This window comes from Cyanistes caeruleus, chromosome 1, assembly GCF_971803275.1.
Source record: "Cyanistes caeruleus chromosome 1, bCyaCae1.hap1.1, whole genome shotgun sequence".
Taxonomy (NCBI): domain Eukaryota; kingdom Metazoa; phylum Chordata; class Aves; order Passeriformes; family Paridae; genus Cyanistes; species Cyanistes caeruleus.
The window spans coordinates 146,475,624-146,497,554 of NC_141701.1; the positions used below are offsets into that span (position 1 = coordinate 146,475,624).

The following is a 21,931-nucleotide window of genomic DNA, read 5'->3' on the forward strand; positions in this document are numbered from 1 at the left end:
CACTAATGTGTGGTTGTACTTCCACTCCTCATTTTATGTGAGCTTGTTCTGTGTGGTGCTTCTGGAAGTTCCTTTCTGTAAGTGAGTGCTCTGTTACAGTCTTAGGCACTAGCTGAGTGTTTTTCAGCCTTTTCTGAACTCCTTTCATTGAAATAAATCAATTTTGTGGTAAACCATCTCTTGCCTTATGGGTGTTTTAAGTTAAATACTCATCCTAGTACTGTGACAGAATTGTTATCTTAACGCTGTCACAGCATTAGGGTATCAGCTGATGCTGAGATTTCTGTGCCATCAGATAAAATTAGTTTTAGAAAACAGTGCAATCATCTTGATTGTTTTAACCATCTGATCAGCTCTCTAATACTACTGGACTTGCTCACAGGAATTAGCTGAGCAGCCTGTGTCTCTTGAGGAGTTTATTTGTAGATGATGATGATGATGATTAAGCCCAGGAACCTCAGTGAAGTGGACTCTCCACTGTGTCAGCGTGGGGACAGTCTCTGTTTAGGGCCTGTGATCTTACAGCCTGGTCTGTGTGGAAAATGCTCTGTCCAGAGCATAACACAGAGTCCACAGTAGAACTCTCAGAATTTCAGACTGGCTCCTGCTCTCTCTGCAAGCACCACATCTTTTGTTGACCCAAATTGTTTCCCTTTCACTAGCTCTGATGTATTATTCATGTTATTTCAATGTGGTGTTACTTTTGATAAAGGAATGGGATCTCCCCATTTGACTGTAAACATGGTGAGAAAAAGCTTTTAGGACATTATTCCACCCTAGTTTAGCTGTAACCAGCTGAAATGTAAATATCAAAACCTCATTGTCCTGTCATTAGAGATTAAGGAAAAGCATTATGAAGAGGTAGGACTGTGCTTGGTTTGACTTTGTGCCACAAATGAAACAGAAGCTTCATTTAATTGTTTGTACCTTTACACATAACAATGTTAGAAAACACACAGAATCTCTTAGTGGAGAAAAATGGGTTTAATGTTAAAGAGACCAAGTAGGAGTTGGTGCTGGAACAGAAGAAGATAAGTACATTTACTAAGGGAATCTGTGACATATAAAGCATAACACTAATCTCTGGCAGCTCTTTTCCATTTGATGGCACTAACATTGCTATAATTAAGAGCAATGGAATTATTTAGAGGAAAACTGTGTTACAAACCATTCCTTTTTTAATTGAACAGCTGTAATTTCTACCAATGGAGCAAACTATATTATAAGAAAATGATTATTAGTTTAAAATGCAAAGTTAAATGAATGCAAAATTAACAAACAGATGGTGAAGAATTATTGTGCTTTATTTTACTCCTGGGTAAAAGGGCTCATGCAGGATTGTAAAAATGTCATCACACTTCGTAAACCTGAAAGCAAACAGAATTTGCAGTTGTGCACATCTGTTTTGGGACACTGCTGGAGGGTTAGAAGAATCAATGTTGTTTTCAAATAAGGGTATTCATCAAAAGGATATCATTTACTTAACAGTTATGGTTTCTGCTAAGCATCAGACTTAATGTTCTGTGGAATTCATTACAAAATTTGGCAGCTTTTTTCCTCGCAAGCTACTGAGGCAGCATTCTGCAAAACTGAAACAAGCAGCCGATCTTACTCTCACCTCCCTGACGCTCAGAACAACAGCTGAATAACCTGCTTCAATGCTTGACCAGGAATTTTGGATTTTTAAATTCGACGTCAAGATGTTGCACTTCACAGTGCTTGCCCGAGGAATACCAGTGAAGGAACAAGATGGAAAGACATGAGGCTTATTTATTTATGTCAGTGGCTAGTGAGTTAAAGAATTATATAGTGTTTGGGAATACCATGTCTTGGGTGAAGCAGTGGGACAAATACATGTAAGTGACTAATTTAGTCAAATTGAAAAAAAAGCTAAAAGCCCCAGCCAGATAAAACATGTCAAGTTTTTTATTAGGAAAGAAATGATATTAATGTTCAAGCTGGTAGTTTCAATGTATGCCACCTAATTGCTTTGTTTGAGCTCCATTTACAAAAATTAGTGAACTGAAGATGTAGGATTTTGTTTACGATGACTTTGTGCCATTTGGAGAGTGCAATTTAGGAACAGCCAAGGAAATAGGAATTATGAACAATAAGGTACTGATTGCAGTCAGTGGGGAAGGAATACTAAGGAGGTGCTCACTAATGAGGAAGGTATTAAAGGCAGGAAATTCTTGCTTTTTTTTTTTATGTCTCTACATAATCCAGAGTTTTTTGTCACTCCATCCCTTCTATTACCTTGTAAATTTTATGTGTCATTGGGTGTGTATAGTGACTTTGGATGATGTTAACTTTCTGTTAAATCAGGGTAATGTATTTACAAAATCTTTCTTAAAAGGATGCATTATTAAAGGTAATGAAATGAAAACACAAAGCAAGGCCATTTCAGAAGACAGGTTGTCTGCACACAATTAACATCCTTTGCACACAGTTAGTGTCCTTTGCACACAATTAATTTCTTTTGTGCCTAGGCCTTGATTATGCATCTTTAATTGTATGGTCACATGCAGAACAGTTTGTCCCTATTCAGTCCATAGGATGGACATTGCTGTCTTAGTATAAACCTCTTTGATATTCCATTTTTTCATTATTGTTTAGTGTGTAGGTATGTAGACTATGCAGATACTGCTGAAAAGAAGGAATTCCTCATTTCTGTATGACGATGTCTATAATATTTTTACTGTAATGAACATGTGAATAGCTTGTCTATAAATTTCCTTAAATAGGCATATTTTTATATGGCCTTGTTATGTATCTTAGGCTAAATTTTCCCCCAGAGAAGCTGAATTTATTTATATCTTCTAATTTTGATGGCAAATTGAAAGAGTTTCGGAAATACTCAGACTATGTTAAAAAGGTTGCACTGATACTTCCTTCACTCTGTTGTAGTTGTGAGTGCACAATCTATGTAGAAATTAAGGCTGAATTTTTACAGGTCAGAGAAAACTCCAGGCTTTTAACAGTAAGATTAAGAACTAGGGAGAAAAAAAAAATAAAAAGAAGGAAAAATTTACATAGTGCCCTGCCTAGTATCATCAAGGAGCTTCATGGAAGAAATGAAACTACACCTCCTTTGCAGGCCATTGTTCAGTTGCTATAACTTAAGTGCTTTTATTCTTCTACAAGCCATTCACAACCTTTTCCAATGTTTCCTTTTTTCACCTCTGTAAATTAAGCACAGTCTCACAGGTAACAGGTTTCTTTAATGCAGTGACTCCTCTTAAAAGATCTATTTTATACACAAAATCCACGTTTGATCTGTAATCCTCCTTGTGTTTTAATGCACTCACATATGTACATGTGTGCATGTCTGCTCATTCCTTGATCTGTGTCTCCATGTCTCTGTGTTGCTTTGTGTTTGTCTGCCTGTATCACTTCCTTTTGTCAGGGAGAAAAGGGAAAAGGCAGACCTCCCAAACTGTGGGCTCAAAGCCTTTGTGGCTACATAAGAGGGCTGCTATTTGAGCTGGCTGGCTGATAGTGATACAGCACTAGGTGCCAGAGTACAGTGTACTTTTCCTTCTTGTAATCTTCATCCAATTTCAGTTGCCTCAGACTTCTGACTTCTTGTTCCAGTTGATATTTTTAGCCATTTCCACTCTTCATCTCTCCATAACATTTCTCATCCTTTTGCCTAGGTTCTTTCTTAGATCTGTCCTGTCACCATTTCCGGTGTCTTAGCACCCAAGTTCCCTTAGGTCTTTATCCAATTTGAGTGCCCAGGTTTGATTAATTGGCACTTCAAGTGCTATCCCTGCCCCTCCTCAGCTTCCATCTCCTTCCCTGGTTTCTCCTCCCAGTTTCATCAGATTGATTTGCACACAGTTAATACCTTTTGTCTCTTTGCTCCTTGCTTGTCCATTTGCCTGTGTACTGGATACTCTCAAGTGACAGTAGTATCAGGATCCTTTGGGATGTCTTCTTTCCATGCCAGTGGCCTTTTGTGCTTAGGCTTAGAGTATTTTTTATTACAGACTTTGTCCCTCTTATCCTTGTCAGACTGAAGGAATCTTTGCAGGAGGTGTACGATGTTCAGTCAGTGCTAGAAATTGGAGAGGATCAGTCATAATCAACGAGAGTAGGTTTTTCTGTGATTTTTCACTGACAAATTTTTGGAAGTGTTTTACGTGAAAAAAAAAAATAAAAAAATATAATTTTCTCAGGCTTGGTCACATCTGGATAGGTCTTTAGGGAAAGGGCAGACATTGCATTCCCCACACTAAAACTTAGGACAAATTGCAAGTCCCATGAATGAGGTTGCTTTTAACATGAACAAAATGTTTTTGTTAATGACTTTTCTGTTCTCAGAAATGGCTGGAAAGTTTTGTCTAAGTGTTCCAAAAATACATAAGAGAATCTAGAGATGTGTTATGAGAAGTTTAGCCCTACTTTTTATTGTTCAGAAAACTTGTAAAAATTGAAGAGGATTTATATGAAAGTATTTTTAAGCAGTCTCCATTAACATCCCTTCTTTGATAGTTCTATGCTGACAAAAACTTTGGTGTGGGCTTGGCTGTGGTACCAGTAGAGAAATTGTGTTCTTGTAGGACAGCTCAAGACTGTCATCTAAATTTTGACCTCCCTGTGAGCTGTGTTCCAATTCCAGCTGCAGGCAGTGGAGATCTGGCCAGTACTGTAGCCTGAAAATGGACACCCACTGTTTGATGGGATCTGCCTGAAGTGAATTCCATAACTGAAGTAAATTCCATGAACTGAATTGCCATGAAGTAAATTCCATAAGATGACTAAGCCTTATTAAGTATAATGAAGTTAGGATGTCCTCATCAAGCTGTGTGTCATTTGGAAGCACAATGTGACTGTGTTTTTCCTTTTACTTGAAATGCCTTTATAAATGTACTTAAGACGTAACCTATAGAATGCTTGAGCTACCCAGAATCCCTCTATATTATTTAGGAGTGTAAGAGCTGTGCTGGATTCAAGAGAGAGTTGACTTTATCCCAGTATGTTCTGCAATGACCAGTAACAGATGCCTAGAGATGATCATTAAACAACAAGCATGTAGCAATGTTTCCCTCAGTTATTTTTTTCTCAAGCCTCCAACAATTTGTGGCTCAGCCCGTGCTCTGCCAACACAAAGAAATGTCTACACACACTTCTTGAGACCTTCCGAGCATGAATCAAATGGAACTGGCACAATAGTCTGTTTTCTGAGCCTGCCAAAAAGCAGCCTCAAACCAAAGCTGATGATTTCTGTTCTTGCCTTGTTTGTCCTGGAGTTGCTGATGCTGAAGCCTAATAACCACAGTTTAAATTACATTAAACATTATTGACCTTCTTGTTGTTGACAGTCTAACTAAACAACAGGCTCGTGCTTGCTCTTCTGCCATGGTGGATATTAGATGGGAATTAAGGCAGTAACTGGTTGTTAGCTGTGGAAAAGCTTAGCCTCACTCAAAACATTTACATTATTCTAAATCTTGCAGAAAGCGAGGAGGTGAATAAAAAAAACAACCCTTTTTCCTCAAGAAAGTGTGAAAAAAGTAGCAAAGGCAGAGTGTGTGAGGGAAATCATATGCATTCAGTTATTCCACTAGCTTATGTAATGATGAGGAGAACACAGCTCTAAGGCACCCAAACCCTTCTGTGGAGCTTCTGAATAAACAGGATTTGGGAACATTTCAGGTTACATGAGGAAGAATTTGTGTGCCATAAAGTTTGTATGTTTTCCTCTACCTATTTCAGGTTTCAAATAAAAAAATGGTATCTTACTTAGCAACCTTGATTCTTGCAAGTTTTTAACCTATTCATCGCTATTACAAAAACCACCCCTCCAAAACTTGAATGTTTTTTTCTCTGAATTCTTAAATGCCTTAATATCAACACAATTAATTTAATGTACTTTTTAATGAAGGTGAAAAAGAGAGGCAGCTGGTAGGAATGAGAAACAACATAGTGACTTGTAGAGAGCGTTAAATTTCCACACTCCTGCTTTCTACCTTGATTACATGTGTTGAGTCACTGTGATAAGATTTGAGGAAGAAGAATAACTGATCTGTGATTGACTTGCTTGTTATGAATTGAAGTAATTTCCAAATTTGTGACATGATTCATATAAAATTAAAAAGCTGGAAGGTAATTTCCAGTACTCCTGGAAAGGTGTTCTGCTTAGTACTTCTAATCAGCAGTTCAGTTGAAAGCCATTAATTGTTTTTATGTTGCCATCTTACTGCATTGTGCTCTTTAGTACTTTATGGTACTTAAACCAGTGTATTTGACATGAGAGGTGCTAATGGTCATTAGTGTCTGCAAGCAATATAAAGCTTTTTCTAGATGATGGAGTAAGCAATGAAGATTATCAGAACTATCAGAGAACTTCATTAATCACTGTTTATACAAAAATTTCTTCATGCCCTCGTTAATGACATGTTGTTAAGGTCCAGTTCTCTTCAGTCACAGGTTTGTGTGACAGCATTTCCCAATAGCTAAACTGTCTGAAATTTGTTCTTACAGGTAATACATTAAATTATTAATGTTTAACCAAGGACAGATGGCTTGTGTGTATTTGTGGTGCACTATCATAAAATCAAGATTTCATATTGTTCTCATAGGTTTTGTCACCTGATCTTTTTTTAAAAAAAGGACCATGATTAGTAAATTTTTTTTTATTTTCTTTAAGAACATTTTGCAATTCACATTACTAACATAGAGGTTTAGGACACTAACCAAGTTGCAAGGTACTTACTCAAAGACTGTATTTTAGCCTTTCTTTAATATCTGCCTTCTAAAGTTTGTTACTTGTCCAGTTGCTGAGACAGTAATACTATAAAGTGATTCTAAGGGCAGTAAAATAATGATGAAACATGACTTCTGATTAGTTCTTGCTACTATCTGGTTAAAATATTACATGGTATTACAGGCATATTTTTATAATTCGAATTTTGGAGTACTCTGAAGTAGGGAGCAACAGGAAGGTTAGAAATACATAAACAAAAAGCTACGTCTCTTGTCACCATTTTCCACTTTGGCCATGTGTTTCCAGTAAAGTCAGTAGGATTTGTGACATTCAGCTGAGCTGAACAAGGCAGAATGAACATTTTTGTTTAGCTGGTTTTGGTGCAATTTCAGTTGTAGCAAGGAGGTATGAATTTTTGTCTTCCTGTAAATCTTGTGTGTGGTTTCTGCCACTCTTACTTCATGGAGGATGTTCTGCCGTAGAGCTAGAATACAGAGGTGGTGATTGATTAGGATTTCTTACGTTTCCCTGTTAGTTCATTTAGCCCTTCCTCTTGCACTGTATTTGTGCAAAAATGTCATATTTGAGCCAATGGGATTAGTAAACAAAGGGAATTTTAAAATTAATTTTTAAAGATGGCATAGCTTTTGCTTTTAAAATTCAGTTCCTCTTCTGTCTGAAAAAGCAGATGTAAAAAAAAAAAAAAAAAGTCTAAATTGCCAAGTAGAAAGAAGAGTGGATAGTTTTAAATGCTGGGAGTGACAACAATAAGAAGTAGCACAAGTAGGGATGGACTCAGAGCTTTCTTGCAAGGGACAAGTGCACAAGGAACTTACTGAAGGGAACAGTTGGTAAGCACCAAAGGACTGAGTAGGAAAGTAGTCTGCTGGCTCTGTTTTAGTTTATTTCTTTGAGTTTATTATGAATAAGTAATAAACTATCTCTCCAGCTTCCTGACACCTTGTAAAGTTGGGGTTTTCTTCCCATAGAACAGGAATGTAAAATTATTTGATCCATAAACAAAACAGTGTTTGTTTTGCCTTGAGAGCTCACTATTTTCCAATACCTGCCTTTCAGCTACTTGGATTCAGCTTCTACCCCCTTCACAGAACACCTTATTTTGTGTTCATACTAACAAAACTGGAGACTGCAGACTGTCCCTGGCTCTGGTACTGTCCTCATATGGGCATGCATCTCATGGGCAATATGATTTATTGCTTCATTCCATCTCCTGCTGTCATGATTCCATATTTTAGCAGTAGTAAAGTAGTATTTGTTACTGATTTTATTTAGCAGAGCTTTTAATATTTTTGTTTCATGTAATACATTTCTGCTGTTCTTTTGGGGTCATAGCATGGGGCCTGGCTTCAGAAGAGTGTTGGCTTCTAGTGCTGGAAAAGTAACTCTTCTCACCAACATCTGCTGCCAAAAAAATCCCTTTGGGCATTAATTTCTTCAGACTGCTTTATCTCTCTTACAAATTCAGCAAATGTTGATATTCTGTGCTTTTTATTTGCTTCAGATGATACATACCACATTGTTTTCAAAGTGTGTTTTGCTTATCTGCCAAATGCTTTTCATTGCCAGTGCAGTTTAGCAGATGGGTTTGAAGGGTTCAATTACATGTAACTTGGGCTTCCATTTTTCTTCCAGCATCTTTATGTGGTTCCTTAAACCAATATTAACATTTTTCAAGGTTTTTTAGTAATCCTGTAGTTTGCTCATTTTCAATAAATTCATCATTTAGTCATAGAGCATTTGGGAAAAGTTACATTCTGATTGTGTATTTGCTACGTACCATGGTTGATTGGTGGTTTTGAAAAACAGATGTGGTGTTTAAAAATGCCATTTATATTGCTATTTTATTCCATTATTCTGAGCTTTTAATAAATGTTGGAATATTTGAGTGCTTACAGTTATGTCATAATTTTCTTTCCCCGATTAAATAGTTACTAAGGGTCAGTGGTGGGATCCAGCAAAGTCTTGTTGAATACTTTTTTGAGGGATACATTTTGGACCTTAGCTTCTCCCAAGTTCCCCTTCCTTTGTTGTTTCCTTTTTGTTTGTTTGGGTTTTTTGTGTGTTTTTTGGTTGATTTTTTTTGTGTGTTTGTTTGTTTGTTTGTTTGGGGTTTTTTTTTGCTTGGTTTGGGGGTTTTTTTGGTTTTTTTTTTTGTACCGAGTCAAATCTTTGAAAAAAGTGGTCTGGAAGAGTTGTGTCTTAGCTAAACCTGGTTAATTTCCATAGGTTTTCAGAACATCAAGAACAAAATAGGGTTGTGGTTGTGTGTGGCTCATTGTGGAGCTGCAGTTCTTGAAGTTGGAGGCTTTGAGCTATATTTTCGTGGTTTTACATCTAAGTTCAGGATTTACCTTGTGCAGCATCCTCAGCAAGTGCTCACTGAAGGTATTGTTTCCTGCGAGGAGTTTCTTGCACGACTTCTGTTTTGTTGTCAGTCCATAAATGTAATTACCATTGCTGCTGCCTTGCTCCATGTTGTTATTTGCTTATCTTGTTCCCCTCCTCTCCTCTGCATTTCAGCTGGTAAAGCACCAGGATGCACCTTTCCCATAGTGTCAGCAGGTATTAGACATGGGTAGAGGTGAGATGGCCTGCAGATCAGAGGACAGACTAAGCATTGTAGCCCACAAACTTGGCAGTAGTTCTCCTTGGTGATCCCTTCAATTTCTCTGCCAGAGCATTTTATCTCTTTACACTGCAGTTCTGTTTAGCATACACTAATATTTTTTCTGTCTCTTTTCCATGAGTTGTGGTGCAGGGAGATATTTTTCTGAAGATGTTCATTTCATCTGGTTTTAAAGTATATCAAGGTAGCTGTTGACACAGGCAGCTTTGTGATTTGTGTTTTCATATGGGCTGGTTTTGATATCTGTGGACTTGTAGTAGCACTTTTTCATGCCTAATTTCATGCCAGGCTCTGAAACAGAGAAGAATTATGGTAATAAATATTGTCTGTATTCTAAGAATTAAGCAGATGTAGTACATAGCTTTTCTTTGATTTGGTTTATGTTCATATTTGGATGTTACTTGACACTTCAGCTAGCAATCAAGCACACCAGTTTTAGTGTTGTATTTTTATTGTGAAAAATGAGAGTCCCTGAGCTCAGTTGTTGCTGTGTATTATGTATGCCTTCCTGTGAGCCACTGACCTGTTTTTTCTTAAGTTTACTCAAAATCTTACGGTGCTGTGCCTTAAAAAGTATTGTTGCCTTGGTGAAAAAGTGCAAAAGGATGTTACAGTGCTTCAGGGACTGTAATGAATCCAAGAAAAAAAAAAAGATTGATTAACTGAATCAGAAAGGTGTGGGTGATTTTTTGCAAGCAGACTGATAGACTCTGCTCTCTCTTGACTAGAGAACTGGAGGATCATTGTATAGTTCTTTCTGAGAAATTATTTCTCTGGTGTCTAATAATAATCGTGCCTATTTATGACTTCTCAAAGTTTGGTGGTGATATTTGTGTAGTCTTGAAAGGCAAGATGAGATGAGAGTGCAAGGTTATGTAATGCATTATCGTCCCAGAGAGAATTGTATAATGTCAGTAAGATTTTTGGGAGAACGTCATACTTGATTTCCATTTGCATTTCTGATTACAGTGTCTGTGGTTTTACATTACAGCTTAGAGAGCCACGTGGTTTTTAGTCATAACCTATTGACAGCATGGTGTCATCTGCCTTTATTTTCAGAATAAGTCTCCAAGCTCCATTACTGAACGTAGCTCAAATTAGATAACATAGAATGAAAATGCTTTTCTGTGACAAGAAGAATCTTAATCATCAGAGAGCGTTTAGAGTGGGTTTCATTAAACATTTTAAGTAAAGACTTGGGAGTGCCACTGAAAGACACAACCCACTAGTTTCCTTCTCAGTATTCACTACCTCCTACTGGCTAAGGTGTTCATCTGCTAAATGAAGGAGGGGAACAGATCTGGCTAAAAAATTACATGAAAAAGGAATTTTTTAATGGCTTGTTCTGTTCGTTTTTCAGCGATGTGCATTTTGTAAGCACCTTGGAGCCACTATCAAATGCTGTGAAGAGAAATGTACCCAGATGTACCATTACCCCTGTGCTGCTGGAGCAGGCACATTTCAGGATTTCAGTAACTTGTCCCTCCTTTGTCCAGACCACATTGATCAGGCTCCTGAAAGATGTAAGTACACAGTGTTCAAATGACACAGTTAGTACCAGGTTTTATGAAAACTGCACTGTCATAGGATCAGTTTAAGAATGCATTTGTTTAGATGCACTGTCGCATTTCACACCCAAGAATTAATGTGTGTTCAGGGATAGAAAAGATGTGAGTTCATACTCTTCTGTTTTTAAAGACCAGCCGTGCTGCACAGCAAAGTATTTTTCTTTTAATGGCAGAACGAGGAAGGGGTTTACTGGTCAGGCTTGTCTTCTTTCAGCTTTTAGTTCAAATTGATAAAGTTCCTTATCCTAACTCAAATTAGAGCAACCTTCTTACTAACACTTGAGCTAAGTAATAGATGTAGGTCTGTTAGGAGCTTTATTTTATACTTGTTCCACAGAGGAGTTGATTCTGAAGCTCTCAGCTGTATCTCAAGGAGAATAAAACTGTTTCTTTTTGTAAAACTTCATTAAGGTTTAAAATGAATGTACTTTTGTTATGAGAAGATTAGTTGAGAAAATGGAATTAAAATAGTAACTATTAAATATATTAATTAAATTTGAATTTCTTAAGAATGATCAAGTTTTGTATGCATAAGAACTACTAAATAATTTTTTGGGTTCACTGAATTGTTCATAATTTTGAACAAAATAATAATTGAAAAAAAATATTTCTTTTTAGCAAAGGAAGAAGCAAATTGTGCAGTGTGCGATAGCCCTGGAGACCTCTTAGATCAACTTTTTTGTACTACCTGTGGCCAGCACTACCATGGGATGTGTCTGGACATTCAAGTCACACCTCTAAAAAGAGCAGGTTGGCAGTGTCCTGATTGCAAAGTGTGCCAGAACTGCAAGTAAGTGAGATTTACAGGACATGGAGGAGGATGGCATGAGATTTATGTCCTGTGATTTTGAAATGCATATTTCGTTGTTTGGGGGGTTTTTTTTCCCCAAAAAATGTAGATGATTTTCCCATCTTCCCTGTTACGATGCTGTAATAAGTAGCTGAGCAAACCCTTGTATTGTAAGCTTTGTTCTGAAAGAGCTGAGCTGAAAGTCCTGTGTGTTTCACCCCAAAAGTTACCATTACCTTGGCAGGTTCTGGAAAGCAGCAAAACATTCTGATTTTTTCCTCCTTTTATACAGGAGGATTTTTCTCAAATTTACCAAATAAATAATTTCGATGTAGTGCCTTCACAGTGTGAGAAGCTGTGCTTTTTACTCAGCTGACAGTTCAGTTGTGCCTGTACCTGCACACTGGACAGGTCTCCTGCATTAGGCCCTCTCATATAATGTCTTTCAGAGGTAAGTAAAGAGTCATTATGAAAACAAAACCGTGGCTTAGTTGAACAAAGAAACAAAGTGACTTCAGTGGCCCTGATGGAGTAGTTGCACCAGACAAAGACAGAGACAATGAAACTCAATTGCTGTGGCACCGAAAGGGTTCACTTAGAAAATTCTGACTGCTTGTGGATGTGCTTTCTTATAACTTACTCTGATGGGCACTGCAGGGTTCTTTCACTTGCTTGTTTTTTTTAAAGGACTTACTGAAAAAGAAATAAGAGTTTTGTTCAGCTTTAGTCAGATCAGCTGTGGCAGTATGAAGGAAAAAAACCCACTCTAGTACTGCCTCATGTATCTGATCAGTCGGTGCTTTCCTGTTTCCCAAGCCGAACACTTGGTATCTACTAGCAATTCGCTCAACCCGCTTCAAAAAAAAAGGGTGTTCCCTGATCACACACAGCAGATAGCAAATCTCAGCAGTGAAACTAGAAAAGAGAAACACATTCTAAGAAGTATCCCTGAAAATGTTTTACTGGGTAATTACAGCATCTGCTAACAAATCTTCTTTTTAGTAGAAAAGTAGAGAAAATGTGATGTGTTTACACCCAGTCTGTGGGACCACATGAGTTACATTCAAGGACTTTGAGGGAACCAGTGGATGAGGTGGCTAAGCCACTGTCCATCATATTTTAGAAGTTTTGGCACTCTGGTGAAGTTCCCACTGACTGGAAAAGAAGAAACATAGACCCCATTTTTGGAAATAAGGAAGACTTGGGGAATCACAGTCAGTCCCACCTCCCTGCCTACTAAAGTCATAGAGCAGATCCTCCTGGAAACTGTGCTGAGACACCTGGGACATAAGGAGGTGATGGTTACAGACACCACAACTTCACTGAGGGCAAACAGTGCCTGAAAAATCTGGTGCCTGCTGTGATGGGATTACAGAAGTTACGGGGAAGAGCAACTGATGTCACTTACCTGGAGTTGCGCAGTGTCCAGCACAGTATCCTTTTCTCTAAAGTGGAGAGAAATGGATTCGGCAGGTGGAGCACTCTGTGGACTCGAGAGTTGGGGTCAAGGACTCAGGCGGAGACCAGTGATGAGTGTTGTTCTTCAGGAGTTGGAATTGGGGCTGGTGCTGCTAAATACCTTTGTTATGACATGGGCAGCTGGGTCGAGGGCACCCTCAGTGAGTTTGCCCACGACACTAAGCTGTGTGGGGCAGTTGATGCTGAAGAGAAGGGACACCATCCAGGGGGACCTGGGCAGGCTGGAGAGGTGAACCTCATGAACTTCAGCACAGCCAAGTGCAACGTTCTGCACCTGAATTGGAACAATCCCAAGCACCACCAGTACAGGCTGGGCAGACGGGCGCTCAGAACAGGTTGGCTGGAGAAGCCGTGGATGCCTCACCCTGGAAATGTTCAAAGCCAGGGTGGATGGGCTCTGAACAGCCTGGTCTAGTGGGAGGTATCACTGCCCATGGAACTGGATGGTCTTTAAGGTCCTTTCCAACCCAAACCATTCTTTGATTCTATAATTACACAATGCAGCATGGCGGTTTTTCACCGTTATTGGAGGAACAACATTTTAAGCATATCTTCATGCAAAGAGGGTTTTTTTTAAAATACCAGATCTCCCAGGTAATGAGGTGGTATCTAGCATGTAAAATCCCATATACTGCAAAGCTTTATCTAGGCAAATCTTGTTGCATGTTTACTTACTGAATTAATTTATTTAAACTAAGGCAGAACACAATGCCTTTAGATATTACCAAACTATTTGTCTTGCTGTCAGCAAATTCATTTTATCACTGGAATCTGTGGTGGAGCTCTGTAATATATCACTGTAGAAAAATTGAAATCTCTTCCTTTAATGTTTGCTTTGCTCTTGCAGTCATATTGTTTGACACTGTAGGAGCTCCAGTTGTCAGACTTGGCTCCCTTCTTCCTTTGGAAAAACTGCAGAAACAAGTACAATTGGATGTTCTTTTCAGAAAGAAATACAATGTACATTGCAGATTTTGAACTGATTTCAGTACAGAAAGACCATTAAACCTGTTTACATGTGTGTAAGTGAAAGTGGGCCAATACCTAGTATTCAGAATGGTTGCTCAGGCTCAGCTCTTGATGAATAAACACAGTGGTCTGCACTCACATATAAAAATTAATTTGAAGGCAATTATCTCTGGAGATATTTGTAAGTAGTGTTTGCATATTTCTGTGTGCACACCTGTGTCTTCCTGTTTAGACTTTACTTGAAACAGATCTTTTATTGCTGCTTACTGGAGTAATTTTTGATCACTTGTTACTTTCCTTAGACACTCTGGGGAAGACAACAAGATGCTGGTGTGCGATACATGCGACAAAGGCTACCACACTTTCTGTCTACAACCAGTTATGGATGCCGTACCAACAAATGGTTGGAAATGTAAAGTAAGTGGAAAGGTTTCAGAGTAACTCCTTGTCATTTATTAGAGCTCAAACTTTGTTATCCACACTGTGCTGTTCCAGGTGTATTGTGCATTGCTGTTGCCATGTAATGTAATTTGTGATTTCTGAAGGAATCCCACTTGGATGTAAATCCTGTGGCTCTACAGCTGCTCTGTGGGGGAAGCTGTCAGTGCTGTGGCTGAAGCAGCCTTTACAGGACAGTAAATCAGCCTCCATAGGGAAAAAGAGAAGTGTAGGATCCAGGTGCAGTGGATAACCTGCAGTTAATAACAGCTGCTTTTGTGATCCAGTGGGAACAAAAATGTACACTCAAAGCTATATAATAGTATATGTAATCTGTACTTGAAGTCTCTTTATATTCAACTCCTCCTTGCTTACCAGAACAGTTCTGCACCTTGTGGGTTCCTTTGCATTTGAGGAAGGCAGGATGAATTTCATGTTTTATCAGTACCTTTGAAAGTAATTGCACCATAACATGGGAAGTCCCTGTATATGATATGTATGTAATGTTACATCAGTTTGTGGCAGCTAACAAGATAACAGAGTAGCAACAAAAAAGTTTGACCCCATAAGAAATACTCTTTTTCAAGTCAGGGAGTAGTGTCCGGAAACTTCTTGCTGTTTTGCAGGTTATTCATGCTCTGCTGTCAGGTCTTGGATAACTTTTTGTGTTATCAAGGACAAAAGCTATTAAATTTAATTCAAAACATGAAAATGTCAGTTAATGGCAGTTCTATCACATTGTGAAATATCATAATTAATTACTAAATTCTTGTGATCTCTAGAACTGTAGAATATGTGCTGAGTGTGGCACACGAACAAGTTGTCAGTGGCACCATAACTGTTTGGTATGTGACAGTTGTTACCAACAGCAAGACAACTTATCTTGTCCTTTCTGTGAAAAACTGTGCCTCCAAGACTTCCAGAAAGATATGTTGCATTGTCACATGTGCAAAAGGTAAGTATCCAGCTTTTGTTAATTTGTACTAAAATGTGTAAAGCTTTTGATGAGCTATGTGACACTGATGGGTTTCTGGGAAGAATGTACACTGTGTTTGATGTACAGTGCCACAGGATCTTGTGCAGCTCCTTGATCTTTCATCCCTAAATACAATGAACAATAGCAGGTAGCTTCATTTTAATGTTAACAAATAAGCATTAATTGGTAGTTACATGAGGGTACCTGACAATTGCTTGCTGCAAGCTGCTGCTGCCTCTTGAATTTAACCTGTTTTGTAAGGGAACGTGCTAAAAAAGTCATTGTCCTAAAGCTTAAACACTGTTGTTGCAGTGATCTGGGTTGTTTTTGTTTTTTTTAATTTTCAGGTTTATATTTTCTGTTTAATTTTATGTCTCTTTCTATTTTAGTAATATAAAAAAATATAAAATACACAATTTGGAACATTTCAAGAATATGAGCTATGGGTCATATTCAGTGGTATTGTATCTTACTGTGCAGCAGCATGATGATGCTCTACATCTTGTGGAGTCTGATTTGCTTTAGGGACAATTTAGGTCTTCATGTTTAAGTTTGTTCACTGTTTGACATGCTGACATATGCTTATTCCTTAAAAAATCTCCATAATCAAGCATTGGATGAAAATTTTTATTTCCCCATAGGAATGGGAAGCAGTGCTACTTTTTAATGGATTTTTACTATGATGCTTCATATTTTCATTACTAAAATCACAGTCACAATAAATTAAACCACAATAAATTAATCTCCCCAGATGGATTCACATAGAATGTGACAGATCTCCAGGTAGTGAATTGGAGTCTCAATTGAAAGACTACATCTGCACTCTTTGTAGACAAGGAGAAGGGGATCAGACTCAGTCATGTGATGTAATGAACACCTCTGAACTCATTCCTGGACCTGACAGTATAACAGGTAATCAAACTTCACAGTTCCAAAACACTGAAGTCAGATGTAATATCTGCAGTCTCACTAAGTCTTCTGTGAACCAGCCACTCAAATTCTGCTCTGTGAGGTTCATCCCTTCCTCTGTCTAACAGTAGCTGCTCAAGCAATCCATGGGTGGCCCTGGATACAAACATGGGCTAGTGAGCACCATAATTGTGTCTCTCAACCTTCCATCTCCAGCCTCTCAGCCTGTAGCTGTAAACTTCACTAATTTATTTTGAATGTGGTACAGTTCATAAATGTATTCATTTGGCAGCCTGGCTGTTCTACTTATTTGTGCCAGGTAGGTATTCTTGGAGACGTTCAGTTCTCCTGTTTCTCTCTAACTGCTGGTCACTCTCATAGTGTCTGTTCTCCTCACTTTATCCAGGAAGGACAGAGCAGTGGGAGCTGGACTGCGTTCAAGGGGCACGTGTTTATTTAGCTAAACAGCTTTTAATAGGTATCCTTTTTCAAAGCAGCATATGATCAGTCATCTTGTTTCTGAGACATTCTTGTCTAAGTGGACAAGTCAAGCAGAAGGCAGAAAGTTGTGGAGATGTGTATTTTTTAAACAATAGGTCAGTAACAGTAAGCACAGGGAGGACTTGGATCTGCTGATCTGAACCCAGTGGGTCATCCACAAGAGCAGTGTTATAATCATGACTAAAAGCTTTTGTGTATTTCACACCACGTGGTCTGTTGGGCAGCACCTACACTCATCCAGGCTGAATTTCCCTGGAGAAGTACAGCTGTGGTTAAATTCAGAAGCAAGGTAAAATATAACAGATCAACTGCAGAGCCACTGCCATGTGCATTTTTTGGGCTTAAGCAGCAGTGCTTGTGCACTGGTTTTTTGTTATCTGTAAGTATCTATGATTTTGAAAGCCTGGTAAATTTTGGCAGGAAGGGGGAGATGTTGGACTCCAACAAACTCTAATGTTTGTGTTCAAACTGATGCTTTGTATAAACAAGTCATCCCTTTGATGCTATCCTGTAAATTACCTTTTGTGAGCAGTAAAGACATGATGGAAAAGGTGCTGCTAGAGGAAGGGCAGTGACAGGAGGTAAATGTCTGTAAATGAGTTCACTCTGTCAGGGAACATGGCCACCAGGTTAGGAGGAGTGGCCACTTCAGCCTTTGCAGATCATTCCCTTCTGAAAGCTTAGGAGAGGCTGTGGACTCCCAGGCAGTGTTCTTAGAGCATTTTGAAGATGTCCAAAACAAAACATACACTGGCACAACTCCCAGTCTCCTACAAAAACTCCTTTTAAGTAGCAGGTTTATCTGGAAGGCTGAAGTTTTAAGCAGTGCTTCTGTTAGGATTTCTAGCTAGTAGAAACATTGACAAGCATGCTCTTGTCCCCAAGGAAGAACAGGACTGTCATCTCAGCTGCTAGGATTAATCTGGAGCTATTACATCAGTACAGTCATGCAGTGTTTTATACCCAGGAGAGCACTTCTGTACTTTAAAATCAGATTTGGAGCCAATCTAAATGATCGTTTCCTTGAAGTTAAAGTATTGCTTTAAAGTAGGCAGAGTCTGAGCACAGCTTTTAGGGTGCTAAAAGTAGTATCACCTAATAGTTCCTGGCTTTTTGAACTTAAAAAAGACTTTCTTGATGCAGAATGCTGTATTTGTTTCACTTTTTTTTTGTGCTAACATCCTTGGAGGATCAGCTCTCTTCAAGTTAATGCTTGCTGTATAGTTTGTTTTCCATACTTCATCTAGTGCATTTTAATCAATGTCCTTAACTGAAAAAGCTTTTACACAAGGGGTTAAAAATAAGTGCTTCCTGTTTCTGTGCTCTATAATGATCCTGTCACCCAAAAAAGCACTCAGTAGTGCCAGAGATTAAGATATTTTAGTTCTAAAGTGGCAAAATTCAGTTTGCATGTTGATGAAGACATAAGGTGAAAATCAGTGTTCCCAATGCTGATAGTAGATGGAACTTCATATCTATGCCATAATCCATTGTAGTATTTGTATACAAATTTGAAGCCTTCATGCTTCCAGTTCTATTGAATTTTATAGACTTGGAATTTAAGAAAATTCTTTCTTGTATTGCTCAGGCTATGCAGAAGTCTGACTGTGTGCATGTTTTCACTATAAGGTGTATGTAATTGCCTTACAGACATGTTTTACCATCTGAATAGTATAAAACAGCTTCATTGTTAATAAGTAAAATGTTCTTATTTTTTAAGGAGTACTGTGTAGTCCCTTTAACCTTCTTACTGACCTGACTATCATCATTAAATATCAATCTCTCTTTAGCCAAAAGGTCAAACAGTGACAGCAGTTGTTGATGCCAAAGTAGTAGAATAAACACAACAATTTTAATAACTGCTTTGCTTCTCCTTAAGCTTGTACAAATGAAATGGAAATGGAAAGTGTTGGAGAGGATATGGCATTTCAGGAACAACCCATTATTGGTGATGGCCCTGATCAGGAATCAGCTGTTGGGTGTGTTACAGAAGGTAAGAAAGAGTTTTGTACTCTGAGAAAATACCAGTTCAGAACCCTTCAAAACCAGAACCTTCCTGCAGTCAATAATGTTTGCAGTGCTTTATAAATGCAAGAGGAAAAAGTACCTAGAAAGCAATAGGAGACACATTGCAATAGTTCTGAGTTCTCAAGCAAGAGTATTAACTTCTTTGCTTAATAAAAGAAGTGTTGTATTGAAGGCAAAGAGAGTTCAGAATATTTGTGTTGCTTTATATTTGTTTTTTTACTTTTTTTTGTTGGGACTGGCTTTTTCCAAGCTGGAAAAATAGTTGAATGCTTTGTATGCTGGAAGTTTGTTGTAAGACCCAATGACCTGTTGCTGTTCAAATACTGTCACTCACACTTTCTCTCATGTGCTTTATTGTTGTAACTCCTCAGGGATCCTTCGTTAAGGATTTTCTGGTTTTGTTTTTGTTTTTTGGTTTCTGGGGTTTGTTTTTTGGGGGGGTTTTTGTTTGGTTTTTTTTTTCCCTTTGTAAGTCAAACTTTATCTTCCAGACAAGGTTGCAGCAGCTGTTCATTTATGTTTTGGGGAGAAACTACATCTTATCAAATGCACAGGGAGGAGCAGCTAAGAAGTGTCAAATCCACTAGATGCATTAGTGACCAATATCAAGGGTAAAGAACTTGCCAGGATGTCCCATTCAGTGTCCCATTCAGTCCCAGATGATGTTAGAGGATGTTTGCTGTAAGGGGAGACAAGAAACTTGTATTTAAAAACAAAGTAAAAAAATCCCAACTTTTCAGGTTAGCTGTGATCACCGAGTTGTGCATCCCAGCCTGTGGTAGAAGGGCCATGATCTAAACTGTGAAGAAATACTCAGAATAAAATGCTGGCTGTGAACTTAGTGTGGCTGAGGAAGTTGTAGGAGTGTGAGTTTAAGAAGAGTGCAAGTGTAATAGAAAGTAAGTGGCCTGTAAGAGAATTAGGGCCCATCAGAGGAAGGTGTGAGAAGCCAAATTCAGAACAAGGAATGTGATTCTTTATAGAGTGGAACAAAAACTCTGGAACTCCTTGATGAAGAATGTTACGGATGAAAGGTGCTTGGTTTGGTTCAAGGGAGGGCTAGATAAATATTTTTGAAAGAAATTCATAATACATTAGTAAATTAAATTAAACCAACAGCAGCTGTTTTCATTTGAGTTGGTTTCCTAAAGTCTGAAAGAGATTTTGAAGGAAAATGTTGTTGTTTGTACTTGTCCTGTTCTTCTTAGCTTTTTGAAAGTGTTGGGACAATAGCTTAAAGTACATAAATTTATGAAAACATACAACTTCAATACACAGAAATGACAAAGAAGAAACTACTTTTGGCTGCCTACCTGGAAATGTGTGTTCAGTTCCTCAAAAATTAATCTTGGGTCTATTTTCATGTAATTGACTCAGCTGCATTTTCAGGGAAGAAAAATAATGAACTAAAAATATAGAGTACTGTAAAAATAGCTACAAAGAAAGGTATTTATGTAGTATATTTTAAGCTGCATATTAAATTCACAGAAGTAAAGTGATATGTACTGGCCTGCATGATGTGTACCAAGTATACTTGTTGACCAGTAGACCTGAAGTTTTTTTTTTCTTTTTCACAGTGAGCCTTTAATATGGTTGTACTTAATTACAGGCATATCACCAGAAGAAAAGCCCACACAACTGGAAGCAGAAGTCTCTGTTGAGATCAATTCAGCTGAAATGGAAATGTCTCCTAAAAAGACATCAGCATCTGGTGACAGTCAGACTGAAAAAATAATGGAAGTGGTAGAAGGTGTTGAAGCTGTAGCACAGCAGGAGTTGGACAAACAAGCTGAAGATGCACAGCTGCCTCAAGGTACTGTGGAGCTATCAGAAGTGTCCACAGCAGACTCTCGGTCTCTGTCTTCAGTACCTGAGACCATGACTGGGACACCAGAAATGCTGGAGACTGAAAGAAAAGGAGATATTTCTGTCCCCGTAGAACAACAACTGGAAATAATAAAAGTGCAGAAAGACGTAGAAAGGGAAGAAACCCATGAGAAGTCAGAAGCACCAGCACTTCTAGAAGTAGAAACTGCTGCTTCAAATGGAGGTGTTGCAAATAGTTCACCAGTTGGAGACAAACCCATAAAACCACCGACTGAGATTTGTCCCTCACTTCCCCCATCACTTAATCTAAATAAGACAAATGTGTCTTCCTCACCAGACGTTTCTCTAGACTTGCATCCTGCACGAGATGTGCAGCACAGTCAGCCCCCAGTGCTGCCTCCAGCTGCTGGGAGCGCTCTCCCAACCACCTACATATCAGTCACTCCGAAAATTGGCATGGGAAAACCGGCCATCACCAAACGCAAGTTTTCCCCTGGAAGACCCAGATCCAGACAGGTAAGCACATGCACTGTTTCATTATGTGTTTATTAAATTTCAGTATAACTCATCAAATTCACCTATTTCTTATGCATTTATTCTCCTAAGTGAGAGTGTAGTTTATTTCTTCAAGGAATTAATGTTATGGTAAATAATTAAAAAGTCAGCCATCATAAAGCTTCTCTGGGGAGAGTGTAAGTTTCTGTTGGCTCATTGTTAAAGCAAACTAGAAGAAAATTTGTTGTATTTTTCATACAATATGCTACAAATGCAAATAGATGTAATGCTGTGCTGTTTAATGTAACTTTTTATATTTTTTATATATGCATTTATTTTAGCTGGCACTTTCAAAGTGTGTTAAAGCTTCTTAAACTGGCTTTAGAGAAAAAACTTCTACAACTCTGTATCCTGTAGATATAGGAAGTATCACTGTCAGGTATTTTCTTGATCGATGTTTCTAATGGTGTGGTAAATAATTGTGTGGGTTTGTTACATTAGGAAATACCATGCAAGAACTGTCTTGTACAGATCATTGTGGCTTGACTAAGATTAAATTTGATAAGTGAAAAGAATCCTCAACTCTGACACT

The 21,931-nt window shown here is 38.3% G+C and overlaps 1 protein-coding gene across 26 annotated transcripts in view; it reads left to right on the top strand.

Moving 5' to 3' along the window:
• Window positions 1-21,931, top strand: part of KMT2C (lysine methyltransferase 2C) — a 191,791-nt gene that overhangs the window by 92,422 nt on the left and 77,438 nt on the right. For all 26 annotated transcript variants that reach the window (XM_086865657.1, XM_086865666.1, XM_086865745.1 and 23 more), the window contains 7 exons: window positions 10,720-10,882; window positions 11,546-11,717; window positions 14,468-14,582; window positions 15,386-15,558; window positions 16,331-16,491; window positions 18,869-18,982; window positions 20,627-21,360. In XM_086865657.1, coding sequence (XP_086721783.1) covers window positions 10,720-10,882; window positions 11,546-11,717; window positions 14,468-14,582; window positions 15,386-15,558; window positions 16,331-16,491; window positions 18,869-18,982; window positions 20,627-21,360 — 1,632 coding nt within the window. The remainder of the gene's footprint in view (window positions 1-10,719; window positions 10,883-11,545; window positions 11,718-14,467; window positions 14,583-15,385; window positions 15,559-16,330; window positions 16,492-18,868; window positions 18,983-20,626; window positions 21,361-21,931) is intronic.